Genomic DNA, 20,305 nt, shown 5'->3' on the forward strand with positions numbered 1-20,305 from the left:
TTATATAGAAGTCTGCGTGTCATACTTGTCAAATGTCTGCTGCTTCAGTTCTCTTTTTCCTTTAAACACAGCTGTTGGAGCTGTTTGACAGCGAAGACCCTCGGGAACGAGACTACCTGAAAACAGTCTTGCACAGAATTTATGGCAAGTTTCTGGGTCTTAGAGCATTTATCCGAAAACAGATTAATAATATTTTTCTACGGTGAGTTGTGGAAGAAGGTACATTTTGCTTATGAACACTTTAGGAAACCAATATATTACTTATATTTAACTTTTTTTTTTCAGATTTGTTTATGAAACTGAACACTTCAATGGCGTAGCTGAACTGTTGGAAATTTTAGGAAGGTAAATGAGTGTTTATTTGTTACCTATCTCGAACTTCCCTTCTGGACACATCAGAATAGCGTCAGATTTGGAAAAAGTGTAACTATAAGCCCTGATTCTGAAAACAGATGTGCGCACATGCTCATATTTATGCCCATGTGCAAATCTCTGTCATGTCTTTGCCAAGAATATATAACTGGATGCAAGTTAGAGCCAAAAGTGTAGGATTGACTTTCTGTATGTGTGTGTTAAATTTTGTGCACTTCATCCTTACATGCTGTAGAAATAATTACGTTATCTTGAGCACACTAACAGTGCTAATATTTTAAGGAAATCTACTTTTCTAAGTTAATTGCTCCAGAACATCTTGCTTATATGGATTTACAGACCACATAGACAAGGTCTTATCTGTTTGGCAACAGGTTTGTGCAGTTGTTTATATGATTATTCCTAAGTCAGAGCTGAATTGCTACCTAGATATGTACTGCACTGCTAATATAAAGCAGGATGAAAGTCAGCACCTGTTTCCAAATGGGATGAGCCTGCTATTTGTAAACAGGTGCTGACTGTTAAATTATTTTAATCTAGGAAGCGCTTGTTCAGACTTCAAGAATGTTTTCTGTGATGATAACACTAACAAGTATTTCTATTCTAATTTCCAGTATTATCAATGGGTTTGCTTTACCTCTTAAGGCAGAGCATAAACAATTTCTGGTGAAGGTGCTGATCCCTTTACATACTGTCAGGAGTTTATCACTCTTCCATGCACAGGTAGAAATTAATACAAATATTTTCTGCTCAGTGGGGTGATACAGGAAGATACTTTTTTTTTAAGGTTGCATTGGAAATTTAATTGCATGTTAAATGGAAGATGGGGGAAAGTTTTGAAAAGTAGAAAAAAATGTGTTTTTTTTTCTTTTCCTTTAATGTCCTTTGTATTATAAATGTCTTCCTTCTGATTAGATAATTAAAAGTATAACAGAAATTGGTTCTATTTTGGGGATTTTGTTTAGTAAACTCTTTAGATTTCTCTTTGATACTTTCTCATTCTCACAAGTTTGCGTTTTCCATTCCTCTCCCAAGAGGATATTTGGGTTTCCTTAGTCTTGTGCTGTCAAGGCTCTTCTTCACCCTGGCAACTTTCTGAATACCAATACCCACATTTTTGCATAATCTTTAACATTCTCTCTCACATATTTCTCAATACTGTATTTATGCTCTCATGTATCTTTTTATACATCTAGCTTTCATGATGTAATTTTTCCTCTGATAAGTGATACCTATTGCCTTTTTCTCCAATTTTCAGGTAGTGCTGATAAAGCTGTACTTTCTAAATAGTTATTCCAGTTTTTAGCTGTCTCAGCTCATCTTGCCAAGAGTTTTCATGATTTTGCTGATGTATAAAATGTGTAAAAAGACACAATTTCAGAGAGTAACAGAAGCTTTTAAACATTGGTTGTATGACTGTATTTAGAATTCTAAGTTGCTCTGATTGTTCTATATGCTACTTTGTCACCTTTATTTATTTTTTTTTTGTAATGTGTTCTGTTGTTTCTTTTGAACTGCTCTTTGGGTGGATTTGCACAGTGCAAACCATGCATCTCAGTTTAAAATTGGATGTAGTTGGAGAAAGCTATTGTAGCATCTTGTCTTGAGTCCCTCTTTTAAAAATAACGGTTTTGTTGTGCTTTCTTTATAGAAATGTTCTAACTTCATTTTCTTAAATCTTTACTGCTTCACAGCTGGCGTATTGCATAGTACAGTTTCTGGAAAAAGACCCTTCACTCACAGAACCAGTAAATATTTCTTTCATACTTTTTTTTTTTTTAAATCATAAATGGCTAACCCTGTTGAGAGGAAAGGAAAAGAAAAAAATCTAACTTTTTTCCCTTTAATTTAGGTCATTAGAGGTTTAATGAAATTCTGGCCTAAAACCTGCAGTCAGAAAGAGGTAAGTGATATTATAGTATTACATAATCATAGAATAGTTAGGGTTGGAAAGAACCTTAAGATCATCTAGTTCCAGCCCCCCCCGCCATAGGCAGGGACACCTCACACTAAACCATGTCACCCAAGGCTCTGTCCAACCTGGACTTGAACACCGCCAGGGGTGGAGCATTCACAACTTCCTTGGGCAACCCATTCCAGTGCCTCACCACCCTTAACAAAAGGGTTAAGGGTGTGTATTATTTGTATTAACAAAACACAACTATTATTTTGTTCTACAATATAATAGGCAGGCAATCTTTAGATATTTCCAGGTAGATAGCACATGCTGTGGTGGATCCTGGTATTAATTCTTGTAGCTGATTTTCCCTACTTGAATTATGGGTAGTTTTTTTGCCAGTTTTAACTGTGAAAAGTTTGATAACCATGTTTGACTATTCACTGGTTCTTCTGCAGAGATTTTCTTTTTGTTTCAGAAGAAGAACCTAAAGTTGAGGATAGACTGGTAAATTCTGTTAGATTTGGAATTGTTTATATGTGAGGGTAGTATTTTTCCAGGGAGGATTAAAGATATTTTATTGTCTAGCATTTACCTAGTAAACATGTAAAAGGTGCAGTTAGATCTTTATATTTTTGTTTCAAATCCTTGATGCAAATCTGAGATTCCCTAATGAGATGCTGTGCCACAATGAAACCGTTATTTTGAACACTGCTTCTGAAACTGAGGTGAAATTAAGATACTATCCTTGCTTCACGAAGTTAAAGCCTTGACTAAATTCTTTGACTGTATTAGGCTAGGTTTTCAGCATGGATATACTGGTGCAATTCTGAATTTTGTTGTAAAGGACTACTTTAAATACAGTATTTGCACACACTGGTCCTCATTCTTTTATGAGACTGAATCTAGAAGTTGTTAAAGGTAGAACTGATCATGTTTTTTGAGAGAGGGTCTTTCTAAGCTAGTGTGGCCTCCATTTCTCCCTGAAGTAGAATTTGAGAGTTATCAGCATTTTGCTGATCAAGATGATTCAAATGTTTTATATTCAATTCTTTCTTCCTTGTCTTTAGGTCATGTTCCTTGGAGAGCTGGAGGAAATCTTGGATGTAATCGAACCATCACAATTTGTCAAAATCCAGGAACCCTTGTTTAAACAAATTGCCAAGTGTGTCTCTAGCCCTCATTTTCAGGTCAGTTGTAGAGGTTATTGTTTGTATAGAATGTATTGTCTCAGTATCAAACATAACACCCCTCCAAATGTATATATAATTTCATGTTACATTGTTTTAAATACTTGTCTTCTGGATCTCTATGGAAAAGGTTATGTTGCAGTGGAAGTTTAGTTCTGAGCTCCATGAATAACTTGTTAGATACATCTGGGGTTACAGCACAGAACTTGCTGTTCTGAGCCATATAAGGCCTTTAGTTGTATCCAGGCAGGCTTTGAGCCCTTCTGACTGTAGGTGATGTGTACTCACCATATGGCCTTGGGTTTGATAGACCATGTAGGATGTATTTGCTCCTTTTTAACGCAGTATTGTGCACCATTCTTGTTTTCCTATTTACCTCCTTCTGTAAGGAGATGTCTGGTTAGACATGGTATTACCCATAGCCTGTTCACATTGCATAGCAGAAAGGAGGGGAATGAATAGGATTTAAATTGAATCATATGTGAAGGAGGTAGGATGTATGACCTGTAGTGCCTTCATATTAAGCTAGGTGACCTATCCTGTCTCAGAGGCAGATATGTCTGTTCTTGGACTACATTTGTATTTAGCATACTTTAGATCAGTGTTTTCCCTCCTAAGACAACCCTTACACCCCCCCCCCAGCTCCTCCCCAACGTGATTATTATCATTGGCACCTTACTCACATTTAAGATCTCTCCTCCCTCATGGAGCTCAGCTACTGGACCTTTCCCTTCTCCTTCCCCTGGTATCCCAGCACAGCTCTCTTCCTTCTGACTGCAGTCACAGGATTGAGGGAAAGGGGTGATGGGAAGTCTGTCTGCTCTCCCTTCCCCTCCACAGCTGCAGCATTAATGTACTATCTGCACCTGGTCCTCAGTGAGTAGCAACATACCATACTCAGGGGAAACGGAGAGTGGATGCTGGGTGATTTGAATTAGAGGATAAAAACTTAATTCCATTAATGCATGTTATGCTACTGATTAAAGTAGAGTTTTCATTCCAAAGTTAATGATTCCTGTTAAAACATCTTCACAAAATTTCTGTGATTTATTTTTCCTTGAGAAAATTGCAAAATTACAGCTATCTGAATTCCTGTTAATATTTATTCCTTTGACTCAAAGGTGGCCGAAAGAGCGCTATATTATTGGAATAATGAATACATCATGAGTTTGATAGAGGAGAATTCAAATGTTATACTTCCCATCATGTTTTCCAGCCTTTATAGGATTTCTAAAGAGCACTGGAATCCGTAAGTTTTTTGCCATTATACTTTATCTTACCATTTGATATGCCGCTGATAAACTTGGGGATTGTCTGCTGGAGAACATCAGAACAGGAGGGATCGAGATTCAAAGCTGGCATAAACAGGTGCAACTCTGTTAATGCCAGGATAAATTAGTCTTTACTTGAGTTTATCTCAAAATTATTTTAATTAGCTGGTATGTGTACAAAAATCAGTACCTTGTGAGATAAAAATAGACTTTGCCACAAGTTGGAAAAAAGAGAAATTAGATGTTAGGTTGTTATTGAAGGAAAAGTGTTGCTCATCAAGCATTTCTCCTACACAGTTTTGTATAAACTGGTTAACATCTTAAGCCTGATTGTAGCTTGTCTAGAAGAATGTTGCTTGGCATTAACAAAGCTTTGTGGCTGTATCGTGGATGATACTGACACCTGTGGTAGACCTCTGGTACTGGGATTTTTATAAACGTCTTATGAAGCATATAGTCATTGGGCTGGGTTGTTTTTTTCTGAATTGATTTAAACACAGCTGGTCTCTGTTACACACAATAATAGAGCAGTTGATCTGTATTGATACCCTCTTAATTTGGCATTTTTATTTTTAAACTGAACAACCTAGTAAAAAGTATTTTAATGAAAAATACTATTATACTGAGATGCCATGTATTCTATAGTTGAGAAGTTTTCTGAAGTCAAGATGGCTACCATTTAATAAACCCAGTATTTTTAATGAGCTATGCTATGTTCAAGTCCCAGTTGCTGTAAGACCTTACTGTAAAGGATTTGTAAAATATTTCCTCTTCTCAAACATTAGTCTTTTTGTTCTGGACCTCTCCAAACTCTCAAATTTGTGAGACTGAATGATGAATCTAATGCTACTGGAAAGCTTTAAATAATGCTGATCACAAAAGGACACTTCTCATGGCATTACTGTATCACCGTTCTCCAACCTGCCTGTGCTCCTGCCCAACCCTTTATACTGAGCACTGGGATGCTTCTGGTAATGAGAATATTGCAGTTATCCCAGTTTGCAAGAGTTTTTCATACCTCCAGGAATTTTGTACCTTTGACACACAAGTCAGGTTAAGATAAATGTAAAATAAAGAAGGTGTTTAAAGAATTTTTATATTTGTAACATCATTTTTAAATGTACACAACAAAAATGAAAGTTTATGGAAAGAAGTGAATGATATACAGGGTGCAAAGGAAATGGCACAGAATCTGCCTGCCTTATAGGTTAGTTACAAAGGTTCCCAGCACCTGTAATGGTGATTCACTGTCTCCTGGCTAATTCAGCTTCTTCTAAGCTGTTTCTTAAGCAGCCCCATGTCTGAATAGTAGTGGATCAGAACTAGGATCTCTTGATTGATAATCTATTCGAAATTCTTCAAAAGGTTTTTAGATTTTTCTCTTTCCGTTCACCCTTTTCAGTTGCTTCATTGTTTCTTTATTTCCAATTCTGCCAGAAAGAAGTTTTGACCTCTAGATAATCAGATGATTGGCAGATCCATCTTAATTTAGTAATTCTAGTATATTTTAGGATAGTTATCCAGTCAAATGATATAAAAGCCTAAAATGTATCTCTCTTTTTGGAACCTTTGTGGGACAGAATGCCTTTGAAGCCTTTATGAAATTATGATTACACATCATTTCTTCTTGTGTGAACATATCATACCTGTTATGTTTTATGCAATTAAGCAACTTGAATTCAAATAAGCAGCAGTGTACTGGCTCTTGGGTAGGGTCAGTAACAGCAATATGCAAAGTAGGCAGAGGTTATCTAGAGACAGATATATAGATATGATACATACATTTTTTTTATATATCTATGAAAAAATGTATATGTGTATTTATGTATAAACACATACTTTTACACAGGTACTGCAAGGATCTGTGGTTTTGGGTTTTTTTAAGAGTTTTTTGCAGTATCAATATCAAAAGGAATATGAAATGTATGAGTACAGGGAAATCATGCTTGAAACACAGCTTTATTTTGCATAGATGCACTGAATGTTCAGCCTCATAGAGAAATCATAAGGAAATATGAATCATTCCCATTTCATGTTTAAATTCTATTCTTTCTGACAGCATTGATGATTTGAATCCCTGGAGATGAATTCAGAATTGTTCCACAGCACAAGGGAAAGAGTCTGTAGTTATACGTAATAGCTTTCTGTTGTTACCTTTTACCCTAGAGTATTGGGTTGCTCCATTGAAGAAGTTAGTAGAGACATGAAAGCTGATTCTCACCTTTAAGTATGTTAATCAGAAGTAGTTTCACTGAAATCAAAGAATTTATATTATCACACTTGCAAGAGCAGAATTGTTTGCGGCAATGCTGGTAAGAGAAGACACTTATTTCATATTTGATTTTATCTGAAACTAATAGACTCCTTTCTTTTTTCTATTTTAATGTTTCACAGAGCTATTGTGGCTTTAGTCTACAATGTGTTGAAGGCATTTATGGAAATGAACAGCACCATGTTTGATGAGCTGACAGCCACTTACAAGTCAGATCGTCAGCGGTAACTTTTTAAAGCTTTTTTTGTCAGCTGTGCACACGGGCTGCTCTTTAGGTTTTCCCTCACACTTAGGTGCAATGCATAATCTCACACATAATAGACACAATGCTTCATTTTTCCCTTTGCATGCTCTTCAGCCTTCTGCTTGAAAGATGCAAGATGATATCATATACAGGTTGTTCTTTACCCCTTATGAAATACAGTATCCAATTGCATTCCTCCTGGAGTTCCTTTTGACTCCACATTCCAAAAGGCTTGAGAGTATCAAGATCTTCAATAGCAAAAGAAGAACAAGGGTTTAAAGCTAACACTTTGTTTAAAGACTTTTAAAAAAGTTACACTGAGGTTTGGAAACATGAGGGGGCACATCCTAAGATTTGATTTGCCAAACTACTGTCCATAGGCTAGATACGGTCTTAAAGCAAAAAAGCATCTCTTAACCCTTTCATTTCTTATTTCTGGGTCTTCTGACATTGGAGTCTTCTAACATGCAGGATCCATTAGATACACCAATCATATATATGTCACTTCCACCCTAGTAAAATGTTTTTTGGCTTTTCTCCCATTTTTCTTAATCGTCATTTTCCAGTTGAAGAGCAATTAAAGCTTACCCAAAGTGTCAGGTGAAAAAAAATGAGGAAACTTGAGGAACTCTGAACAGTTTGCAGTTTTATTTACGTCATACCTTTTCTATGACTCAGGGCTCTCCCAAGCAAAGCAAAGGGTACTGTATGTCATTTGAGCTTGTTAGTTAGCATTGTCTCTAAAGTCTTGGAGGCCATGTTTTTTGAATTGTAGGCCTGGAATCACACTGTCCTTCTGCTTCATTTTTGTAAAATACAAAGTTTTATACACACACTCAAAAGTCTACACTTAACAGGTTAGTTCATTAATACAGTATTTTAGTTTTAGAGATGTAGATATATATTTGAGTTAAGATGCCAGATCAATTCCAGATAGGTGTGGATAAATAAGGCTCAATCTGTTAGTGCAGTTGAGACAATGCTGCATGCTTTTCTAATAGAAAAGGCAGAGAATCTTAGGACCAGTCATCTAATCTACCCTTTTACTGAGGGAGCTCAGTGACTTAACATCAATTTGAGATTGCACTTTACCCCCCTTAAGGTGAGGAACTCTGCACTTAACAGGACCAGACACTGTACTAGTATGTCCCATGTCTGGATAATGCATGAGGCTTACTGTCTGAACTGCACAAAGAATTTCCCTTGAACCTACTGATGTTGAAGCTCCTATCAAGGCTGATGCTAACCATTTCATCATTTTTATTTACTACTTAGCATTTTAACACATGTAAAGCCTTAATGTTTACAGAAAATGTTCAGCATCTTAATAGAACTGCATTTCAAAAGGTAACTTGATACGACTTAAATATTGAGGAGAAATATGTTAGATATTAATGACTTTCATAGGTCAAATAGGTAAGTTGAATATGGTGATCATCTTCTAACAGTCTTTTAGGTAAGCAGGCATGTATTTCATAGTGCTTAGAAGATAAATATCGGTAAGTAGCCTGAGAATGTCAGGCTATTTCATTTATTCTTATATTTAATTTGAAATACTTTTAGTGACAATGGGCTTGTTTTTTTGTTTGTTTTTCCTTTTCCCTTTAACATTCTTCAGGGATTTATCTGAAAGTGGATTGTATTTTTATATGTTTAAAATACACTTGGGAAAATAAAAATTTCAGATAAATGAGCCAGATATTGGCATCTTGACTGAATCAAGATGTGTAGGAATTTTCTAATCCACTGAAATATTTTTCAAGAATTCTTTAATGTGACTGGCAGAGAATGTGTCTGTAATTGTTAAGATTTCCATTTAATCTGAACCTACAAGGTGATGTAGTAGAAATGGAAAGGATTTTGTACCTTGCAATATCAAGGAGGTTTATTCAGAGTAAGCTATGTCAGAGACAGAAGTTCAGAAAGTAAATAATGCAGGTAAAGTAAATGGTAGGTTAGTTGTTAAAGTCTGTTGTTAAAGCAAATGCTACATAGATCTTGTAGGAATTTGTAAGGAAAAGGAATAAATCACTGAAAGGCACATCTTGTAGCTTGAACTTTTCCTTGGCTGCTACCTAAGTGATATGAAAGCCACCAGTCAATGTAAGTTAGAACAGTGATTCCAAAAGAATAAGGGAATGCTTGTTCTAGAAAGTGGCTATTTATAAGATTAAAAAATACCTTTCTTAAAAGTATCTTGAAAATAATTAAATGCAAGCCAGTCCTGAAACATTAGTTTTTGTAATTATGATATCTTTGTTCCATAATATATCCAATATTTTAAAATGTTCCATAGTAAAAGCCCATTTTTTTTTTCTTCTGCATTACAAATTAGTGTCAGTGCATGCTGTCACTTCAGTCAGCTTATGGTTTATATTCTTTTTGTGCTGCTTTGTTCAGTGATACGTAGGTAATAAAATTTTTTAGAAACTTAAATACGTTAGGAAAATTGCAGTTATGTTTAACAAAATCAGTGCTGCTAATTCATGTCAGCTGTAGATATTTTAACATAAACATTCTACAGTATTCTCTTGTGCTAACTTTTTGTTTTATTTCATCTGTCAGTGAGAAGAAGAAGGAGAAAGAACGTGAAGAACTGTGGAAAAAACTGGAGGATTTGGAATTAAAGAGAGGTCTTAGACGTGATGGAATAATTCCAACTTAACAAAAAAAACCAACAAAACAGCATTATTAACCTGTGGAGTCACACATTTATGTAGTAGAAGATGGAGCAACAGTTTTCTGTATTGTGCAACTTTACAGTAGATTTCACATTTGTTTCATTATTACAACAGCACTGTATATACCTGTCTCTAAGTAAAGGAAAAAATAAGGACTTTAATCCAAAGTTTGGACAGCAGATGGACTTCTCAGAACTTTACAAACATAGTCATTGTTTTAACCCTTCTTTAAAACCAGTCTTCAAAGATCTGTTGATGAAAATTGCGATGTCAAATTCCATTGTCAGGACCTGTTCCTTATTTATCATTAGCAGAGAGTATAATACAACTTTCAAATGTGAACAATCTTAAAATTTAGCTTGTCTTTCTGCTAAACTGTTAAATGTATTTATAGTAAAAGAGAAAAAAGACTGTCATTTCCTTATGAGTTTGTGTAACATCCTCCTTCTCTGGATAACTTTACTGTAATTTGACTTTTTTTTTTCCTTTTGCACATCTTCATAAGTTGAATGTCCATTCAGATCAGGGCCATGAAAAACATGGTCCTGAATAAAGTTTTGTTTACTGGTGTGAGCATTTTTTTTTAGTACCAGGCTGTCTCTGGTGCTTCCTTAATTTGAACATTAGGAGTTAAAAAAAACAAGTAGGTGATAAACATAGTAGGAAAGGGAGCTTTGGATTTGAGCACCGATTTATTGCAAATCCAAAGTAGTGTCCACAATCCTTTAAAAACAGGCAGTGGTAACACCCTGGACTTCAGTACCTAACCAGTATTAGTGATGTGGCATTGGACACACGTACCAGAGTTGTTTTAGAAATACTAATTGCTAAATTATTACAGTATGTTTTTATTGGACCATTTTGAAAGAATGAAGACAAATGCTAAACAGTGTGAGCATGAAATTAGTTTCCAGTGGTCATGAATCTAATTGGAAATTGAGTTGAGATAGCAGTTTGGACTGTTTGGAGTTGTTGCCTTACTTTTTAATATGTATTTATAAAGTGTTCCAGCAAAAGAGGATGTAGCCTCTAAAAAACATACTATAGTGTTTTTGTGGTTCTAGTACTATTATTCATCACAGTACCAGCCCTATGGTCTTAGCTGGAAAGGATTCTGGGTAATATACTTATGCATTCTCATCTGGATGCTCATTCCTAACTACTGTATTTGTTACCAAAACTGGTTCTACAAATGCTACTGAAAAAAATTCTGGAAATCCTAATGTTCTGAGTATTAATAATAAAGTTTAAAATGCTTTTATATCAAAGGTGCATTGTGACCAAATTGTTTAAAACTAAAGAAAAAATACAAAAACAAAGAAGAGGGCTGTATTATAAGTATACATTATTGGCTATCTGCTTTGTATCTGAAAGTGGAATCTTACATCTTTGGTAGGTAAAATGCTGATAAGATTTATGTACAGTATATATTTAGCTAATGCAGTTGCATTATTATATACCGAAAGGTATGTGTTTCAGGATTTTTCTCCAGGATGCTTTTGAACTGTTACAGACATATGACAACAGTGAGTTGATAATCCTAAACCATCAATCCAGCAGTATTTACGGTATAAAACTGAATTGGTGTTCTTGAGTCTTTGTGATAGTTGCAAACATGAATTTATGACCTGTTGCCATTGATAGAAATACAGTATAAATACAAGCTTGTATATTTTTCTTCCTACCATTTAAATATACAGTAGGATTTGAAGTTTTCTTGTTTTCAGGCATGGAAAAGAGGTAAAAAAGAATTCCTTCCTAGACTACTGACTGTTTCAGGATTATCAGGTCACGGTTTGTATTCCCGGGTCCGCGCACACAGATGTTGTAAACTCAACAATTTTGTAAAAACTTGACACTGTTAATTCTGGAAAAAAAAAAGTGGAACTAGTCATATGCAACACCAAACACAACATGGTTTAGTGGGATTAGTACAAGCTTCTTTTAAGAACATTGACTGGGACGCAATGTAAATTAGGCAGTTACTGTCATAGTTGAAACATTTTATTTTAAAGTGCTGAAGCAAAGGTGCAAGCTGAAATACTGAAGATTAAATAAATTTATAACAAATCGTGTCCCTTAGCCCATTGATTTTGACAGTCTTTTATTTCTGTTACCAAAAAAATACTAGACAGTGTGATTTTTGTGTGAAATGATCATGCTTTACAAGAGGGGTGCACCCAAACTCATGCTCAAAGACTAATGTTCAGTTGTGAAAAATTGAGATAGAATGGAGGAAAAAAAATTAATGTTTTCCAGCTGGTGGAGTAGAACACAGCAATGTGAAATTAGAAAAAGCACCTTGTCCTGTACTTAGAGTTTAGGTGAGTGTTGTTTGTTCATAACTATTTTTGATTTTGACCTGACATTCCGGTATTGATCATGTGAAACTGATGAGAACCTGATGGGTTGCAATATTTTGTTACCTCTAATGTTACCTCTGATGTGGGGATGGTGGGAAGTACCTAAAGTTCATAGATGATTTGTCACTTCCAAGAAGGGACATTTCTTTAAAGTGAATGAGATGATGTGATATTAGCCACTTGAGTCTAAAAGGCTGATACGGCGCTAGGTTGCACTGTATGATGTACATGAAGAAGCACTTGCCACAATGATGCGACCTCATCCCCAGGGTCCACTGTTTGCCACAATCCAAATGCAATTTCCTGCCACTCTGCAATGCTCCCATCAATTGGAGTTGTCGGCAAAGAAGGTGGCAGTGTATGGGCCCAAGTGTGATCAGTGTGTCTATGCTTTCATTTGCTTCTTGAGTTCCAGAAGCTACCTTTATTTGTGTAAATGTTTTTATTAACTGCTCATACGGTGGTTGTTGGGTGGTCACTTGTGTCCTGTACCATATTGATTTCAGGAGAAAGGATTGAATGCTCTCTGGTAAAAGGAAAGAGCTGCATTTTCTAGCTAGGGCATTGCATCAGGTCATGGGGATATACCAACTGTAAAAGTAAAGTTTATACTTTAAATTGAGCACACATTGCTTTCTTCATAGATTCATCGAATAGTTTAGGTTGGAAAAGACCTTTAAGATCACTGAGTCCAACCTTTATGTTGCAAGTCTCCCTTATTGTTTTTCTTTCCTTGCTTTTGAGTGTTTTTTGTGTCTCTTCAAAAGGTTGGAATGCTTTAAATAAAAGTATTCTAATGCTGTTGAAGTATTCACTAGAAGGGTTACAGTAAATTTAATCTTGGTTTTGTTAGCATAAATAAAAGGATTTAATTTTTTTTAATTTCCTCCTATTTATGGAAAAATTTAGGGTGTTAGAGCCAAGAATTGCTTGAGTAAGAAATATAGCAGCTGTACTTATATTGTAAGTGCATTAAGTACAGCCTCAGGCTCTCTCACTTTGTGGAAAGGAGAATACATTAGGAGTTCTAAAAACTTTGTTTTTGAGGAGGGAGAAAGACAAGTTTCTTCTCTCCTTCAAGTAAAACTGAAATAATTTGCTTTTATTTCTGTCTTGGAAAACAAAGATGGCCTATTCTCTTAACTGTTACAATACCATCCCGAAGCAGTTGCCCTAAAACAAGACAAAGGTGACAATGCTCAGGACTGAAGAATGTGTTTATTTAGATGTGGCTTTTTTATTTTGGCTCACCCTCTTCCCTTAGCAGCTCTGGATTGAGCCATGGATTAGTTTTGCTAGTTACTAATGTGAGCAGATTTTGCATAGCCCATTTTTTTTGTTTTGAAGTCTATGAAACAGTATTTTGAAACAGAATGGAGCTAATTCTCATTGAAAACTTTTATCCAACTGTTGCTTCCTATCCACAGAAGCAAACACTTTTTATCATGACCTCTCTGAATACAAGGTTTTGTTACTTGGATCACTTACTGTAAATATGTTGTATTCATAACCTCATGTAATGATGAGGAGTTTTCAAATATAAATAGTACCAGTACATTTCTTCTTGTTGTCCTATTTTTGATTCTAGTATAGCAGATGACCTGTCATGCTTTTTGTTGAAGGTTAGCATTAGATTCATAGATCTTAATATTTTAGCATTTCATTGTTTAAGCAGGAGAGGGCAGCAAAATTTCATTTTTCCCCAAAGGAATGCTCTGGTTGATTACTGGTTTTAAATTTAGATACATTTAACTGGGGGGGGGGGGAACGAAGCCTTTTTCATATAAATTAGAAGGTGCATATGAAAATACATAGACTGGTTCAACCAGACTTTGAAAATGTCTTCTACTTTACATTGAAGTAATAATAAAAGAAAAATAATCTCCACTGATGGATAAAGTACAAGCAGGTCTTAAGTTCTTGGATTCAAATGTAATTCTTTGGAAATAGTTTACTTTCTCAAAAATGGTATCAAAGAAACTCAAACTCAGTGGTGCTCCCAGCTATAAATGTGTGATCTTCCTCTTCTGCACATGCTGAAGAGGCTCTGTACTGTGGGTGCATCTAAATAAAAGAAGCAATGAAGTGTTTTCCAGGTGCTTGGCTTTTTTTTCCACTTCCTCCCATCTAAACTTCCTGTATCTTTTCATCAGTGACCTTCCAGTGATCAGATACCCATTCTGTATTGACTGTAAGGACCGAGGGAAAAAAAACAAACAGTGAGGTGGCAATTTAAGTTTCTGCCAGATTTACCATAGCAAATACTCATTTCACAAAGTTGGGTTTTTTTTTTTTTTTAAGGTCTTTCATGATGATGAGCGTCCTCATACTGCACACAACCACGCCTTTGAGGAAGGTAAAGGACAGTGGATACAGAAGAGAGGATTTAGAGCCACACAATGTTCTTTATAAAACCTTTGAGCCTTACACTTCACAGCTGGTGAAGGAACTTGTTCTTTTATAGTATCATACTGCTGTTTTAAGTCCTGGAACTACTCTGTCTTGCAGTTTGAAAGCAAAGAGAGAGGCTTAAGGTGGTCATGTATGTGTAAAACACCCTCTGGAAGAACCACAGATACAGCCTGGTAAGGGTCAATGCTGGTTTAAAAATTGTTTTACTAGAATTGCGGCAGATATGGATGCTGCAATAAAACTGGGGACAAGATGTATTTAACATTTACCTCTTATTTTTAAATATCGGTTTCCTATGTGGATTATTCCAGTAGCCTAATTCTTAAAAATTCTTTCCATTTTGAGTTTTTCCAAATTAGATTTTCAGCAGTTGCACATCTTACGTGCCTTGTTAGAAGAGCTCATTGTCACAAATCACTTCAAATATTTGTAAGACAATATTCAGATCACTTAACAACCTCACTTCTCTCTTATTGCAAGGCAAGTATTTTCCAAAGAAGTTAAACTGAGAGCATGCAGTAAATAGGCCTTCAGGGTAGAATTTGTATTCAGTACTTGAAAGTTAGAAAACAACCTTTAAAAGATGGGAATTAAAAAGTTACTTTTCTACTTTTGGTAATGATAATTGCTTTGCTAATTTTTCATTGTCGTCTTCTCAGGAATGTTTTGGTTTCTCATATAATAGCAGAGTGCCTAGTTTTATCTTGCATTGTTTGGACCCCAGATCACAAGCCTATGACTTACAAAAGTAGTTTTGTTTGCAGGTAAAGGCTGTTGCCAAGTCTGTGCTCAATTATTGCTTCAGTGTACAGTAAAGCAATAGCTTGGGTATTAAACTAGAAACTGATACAAGGTCTTGCATTATGAGTTTGGAGTTGTCTGTGGTTTTAAAGATTAAATGCCGAAGCCAATCCTGAATTTGTTAGTAAATATCTTAAAGTGTATTGACTGTGAGTAGTGACTGCAGGCTTTTCTGGAAGTCTGCATCAGATGAAAAATTGTCATGCTGAAACTGATCTCCTATTATTCTGTTTGTGTTACTCTCTCCCCCCTTTCGTTTTGTCTCTTCAGTATTTATCCCTACCCATACCCACCCCCCCCACCCCCCACCCCCCAAATCACTGAAGGTATGGGAAGCTTGGGATTGCTCAAGAAGGATGGAAAGCTTGTGATGCATTTAAAGAAATGTGTATTTTTGTGTTGCTGGACGGTCTTATACCTTTGATACACACTTGAAAACGTCTGGGAATTTGTCTTGTGTTACCCCTGAATTCAGGAAGGTTTTCCAAAAAGAGAATGAGAAAGGGATAAGGGATCTTTTGTACAGCTTCTGAATCTTGTTTTTGAAATTCTTAGTTTGTCACCACCTGGGACAAGCTTTTTCTTGTGTACAGAGCCTTGCGCTTCACTGACAGAGAAAGCAGCAACCCAAGAGGCAGTATTTGTAGAGCATCTTGCTCGTGGAGCAGCACACTGAGGGTACGCGATATGCCAACCTGGCAGCCAAAGCAGATTGAAGCTCAAGTGTAACTGCCCTGAGAGCAAGGAAGAAAAGACCGTGTGTTTGTAGAGGGATGTGTGGAGACTTCCAGCAACAAAAGGCAGGGGTTACCTGTAAATCTTTTTCGAATTGAGCAGGCTCAGATCAATTTTGAATCTTCACCTTCTGGTGAAGCGGACATGGCTTAGCTGTGTAAGGAAATTGGTTAAACAGTACAGCTCAATTTTTGGGTATCCTTTAGTATTAATTCTGCAAAATGTACTGAGTAGGACCACAGCTTATGCTCATCTGTCATCACTAAGACTATGTGGTAACTCCTATGCTTTTCTAGATGCTACTTCAACTATGTAGATAATGTGCGTAAGTGGAAAATCACTGTGTACTTAACTATCTCCAACCATAATGGGTGTCTGCATTATATAGCTTTCTGTTTCAGGCAGCTGGGAGGCAGCAGGCCAGTTGACAGATCTCAAAGTAAACTGAAACTTGACAAAACGCACTCTTGATTTCTGGAGCAAGGAAATGTGGAATTCAAAGAGTGGTATTTAGCTTATTAGTCCACAGATTATTTCACAAATGCACAGGGATGTTATTACAATTTGCTGTCCGTGACACTCATCAGGCAGTAATTGTCATGGTTGGTGATTATGCACCACATTTCAAACATCAATTCTGGCCAGACAAAAATTACACTGAGGAATACAATGGGAAGAATATTTGCTACTGTACTGTGGTGCTTCACACTGCTGCCCCTCTTATCCGCATGCTGCTGAGAGATGCTGGCCTCCTGCGCCAAGGTGCTGCAATTTCAGCAAAATCTCCTGTTTCATTTGGTTTAATTCCAAAATTGTCATGAGGGGGCAGGATTGGTGATAGTGGACCAGTGGGGTGTTTTAGCCTTATCCAAGCAAATGCTTTTCCATGCAGTTAGCTAAAGAACAGAGATTTATTGAGAGGTCCTGTGGAGCTGTGTTCTCACCTGACTTCACGATGTAACTCTGCTTTAGCAGAAACTGTGTAGAAGCTTCTTTTCAGTTTTATTTCCATAGTGACCTTCAATCTATTAAACCCCCTAAATCTTCCAACATGAATCATTAAAAGGCCCCTCCCCTACTTCAAATCCCATTGCTATGTTTGATTATTCAGTTTGTTGTTAAAGTACTTTGAAAATGTTGAAATCTATAAATTTGCTCCAATATTTAGAAATGCCTCTGCAATAAATGCAGCAGAACAGATAAAGCTATAGGAGCCAAGGGCTTTGATTTGACACCCTATTGTAAGATCAGACAGGGATCTTCCCCCACCTGACCTATTTTTGTTTTCTCTTGCTGTAGAGCTAATTCTGCTGATGGTAAGTTTGGTTATGTGCAACACTGTAAACCGGAGAGGAAAAAGGAGCTGCTTTCAAGAGCTATGCTTCCAGAGAAGGTCCATAGAAGTCCCCCTTCAGTGCTCCTGGTCCATGTAAGCAGAACCTTCAGCGCTCATCCCTCAAGCTGCCCTCTGTGTGGAAATCGATGTGCAGTCATCCCCCAAAGCTCCTAGAGATGTAATGTCTTAATTTAGGGGTATCTCTGGTCGGTATCTGCAAAGACCAGATCCTCACAGGCCATGTAAGCCTTTTTGATTCTGCTAACACAGCTTAGACAGGCTGAGAGTATTGTTGCTGGTTTGTAGGTTTTTGTCAGAATTTGGGAGAGCAGAGGTGGCTGCTTGTCCTGAGGCATTTTAGTCCATCAACTTTCAACTTTTTTGACTTCTGTTTTCTGTGAATTTTTGTCTGATTTTGTTGCAGTGAGCATGTGTTGGTAACTTTCTATGCAGTCCAAATGCGCTTTAGTAATGAAGATCAAGCAGTTGTACAGCTTTGTAGGTACATCTTGCAGGAGCCTGAGGCACTGGCTCCTCTGGTTGAACTTAACTGGGACAGAACTGCAGAGAGGAGAGGAGAACTGCCAGCAGTCGGGTCATGTGGTGGCGTAATAACACCGAATTTATTTCCTTAGGAAACCTTACCATAAAGGGACATTAGGCTTCTTGCCCGAATTATAAGCAATGCTGTTCCAACAGCAGCCCCCTGGTTTATATCAAGTGCTTCAAACTTGACCAAATCAAGAAGGGGCCTTAGCAGTCATAGAATGCTATCTTGCAGCAGGTATCAGGTATGTATAGAGTCTATCCTTTGGTTTATGAATTCAGTGCCAAGGAAAAAGAGACCAACTAAATTAGATTGTTAAGACACACCACACCCCCTTTTTTTTCTCCCCTATTAATTAAGCCTAATTTATGTCCCTGCTGAATCCACCATCTCTTCTAAATTACCAAACAAGTTTCAAATTGTTGGCAATGAAATGTATGCGGTATCTAACTTAATGGAACAATATCCTACATATTATTGGGATTTGACATCTAATAATTAAATGTAAATGCTTGGATTCATTGTCTAGAGTAACAGAGCCTATAAATAAGCCATTTAATGTCATAATCTTTGGTTGCTTGTTTGTTGGGTTTTTTTTTTTTTTTGTTTTTTTTTGAGTTGACTTTGATTAGTCACTGATGTAGTACACCCTGATTTGGCTGTGTCATTATTGCAGCAGGGAGAATGAAGCAAGAAGTACAGATCCTGCAGTAATAAATAACAACTCAATTTCCAATGCTTAAACTGTGGTTTCTGCATAAGCTTAGTTTTGTGGGATGGCTGACTGACCAGCCTTCATTCATTATGGCTGGATAGCTGCAAGGCAGAACTATGATAAGTATTATATCCCTGTGCTTTATTGAACAGAACAGAAACAGAAAAATCAGATGAAAGGGAAGTATTTCCCTTACAACAATCTTTCAATAGCCAGGATGTGCAAAATACAGGTAAGGCTTAGGGACAGTGATTTCAAGCTTGCTATGGAAATACTAGGAGTCAGTTAAAATTGTGTGAATTTACTTCCATATTGACTGGTTTTCATCTGTTCTGCCTGACTTGGCAGTGGTTGGAGTCCCCAAAACGCAGCTTTGAAATCTATTTTCCTTTACTGTAGGCTTGAATTGTTTTCCCTGTGTTTGAATTCTGTCATTCCCATCCATTATCCTCATCAGTTTGTTCATGCTAATACGTCTTCCGAGTAACATCTTACTGTCTGGAAATGTCTCTTTGCAGCATTGGGTAGTTATTTTTTTGCCTGCAAAAAGAGAACTGGGCAGGTGACGAGAAAGGTTTCTTGCATTCCCATGCCAGTGGGATGGGAGTGTGAGTGATGCAGGAAGGACATACCTGCTCTGCACAGATAAGAGAGCAGGTATGTCCTGGGGAGAGAGGGCCATGAGGTAGCCCTCACCCAGTCCCCCTGGGCTCCCCAGTCCTTAGGTTTTCCATTCCACTCACTCTTCCTTAAGCATCTCAGTGATTAGGCACCTCCTCACTCCTCCTTGCCCCAACCTGGCACGTGCTCTCTGTTATTCGATTTTCCTTTACTTCCTCTTACCAGAGACCATCTTTCATCCTAAACTCTTCCTTCTTTCTCAAGAGGCAACTCTTGTTCCTTATTGCCAACTCCACTGCAGCTCCAAATGACATGCCTCTGATGTGGAGATCATGTAGGCTCCAGTTGTTTTGTTTGAGCAAACTCCTCCTGCCCTCCAGAGCTCATACCCTCTTTACCCACTATTCTGTGGGATCCCTTGTCAGGTCGAGTTGTGCCTCTCACCTGTCTCTTTTAGAAGAAAGACGTCCTCTCCTCTGCTATGTGAGGATGTGAAAGATCTGGACATAGCAAGTCAGTAATGACCCAAAATCAATCAGGTGCTTAAAGCAGAGGATATGTAGAAAAAAGATGTGTGTTAGTCTGGAACAGAGCTTGTCCCTCTGTAGAAGGGGATTCTGTTTTCATCTCAGAAATAAACCCCATGGATTTCTACCATGGCTAAGTTTAAAAAAAGAGAGTATTTTATTATTTTTTTACCTTGGGTGCACTTATACTTCCTTGAATGATGGAAATCTTCCTTCTTCTAAGAAACATGATGAGATAGTACAGCTTTTCACTAAACTGCATTGATTTAATTCTCTTCCTGCTGCAGTCAATGATGGAAGTCCTGTTGCTGTCACCAAAAG

General features: G+C 37.0%; 1 protein-coding gene across 8 annotated transcripts in view; it reads left to right on the forward strand.

Moving 5' to 3' along the window:
• The window catches only part of PPP2R5E (protein phosphatase 2 regulatory subunit B'epsilon), a 75,632-nt gene extending 63,623 nt beyond the window's left edge, over window positions 1–12,009 (forward strand). For 6 of the 8 annotated variants that reach the window (XM_061464200.1, XM_061464202.1, XM_061464208.1 and 3 more), the window contains 9 exons: window positions 72–202; window positions 286–345; window positions 987–1,095; window positions 2,067–2,120; window positions 2,225–2,275; window positions 3,340–3,459; window positions 4,581–4,708; window positions 7,125–7,226; window positions 9,812–12,009. In XM_061464200.1, coding sequence (XP_061320184.1) covers window positions 72–202; window positions 286–345; window positions 987–1,095; window positions 2,067–2,120; window positions 2,225–2,275; window positions 3,340–3,459; window positions 4,581–4,708; window positions 7,125–7,226; window positions 9,812–9,911 — 855 coding nt within the window. In that variant the 3' untranslated portion in view covers window positions 9,912–12,009. Of the gene's footprint in view, window positions 1–71; window positions 203–285; window positions 346–986; window positions 1,096–2,066; window positions 2,121–2,224; window positions 2,276–3,339; window positions 3,460–4,580; window positions 4,709–7,124; window positions 7,231–9,811 lie in introns of those variants that run through there. The other 2 variants (XM_061464203.1, XM_061464207.1) reach the window with 2 other exon arrangements.
• The last annotated feature ends 8,296 nt before the right edge of the window (window positions 12,010–20,305 follow it).

Source organism: Pezoporus flaviventris, unplaced genomic scaffold (assembly GCF_033815535.1).
Source record: "Pezoporus flaviventris isolate CSIRO_AGI_PZ_B2104156 unplaced genomic scaffold, CSIRO_AGI_Pfla_v1 ptg000036l, whole genome shotgun sequence".
Lineage (NCBI taxonomy): Eukaryota > Metazoa > Chordata > Aves > Psittaciformes > Psittacidae > Pezoporus > Pezoporus flaviventris.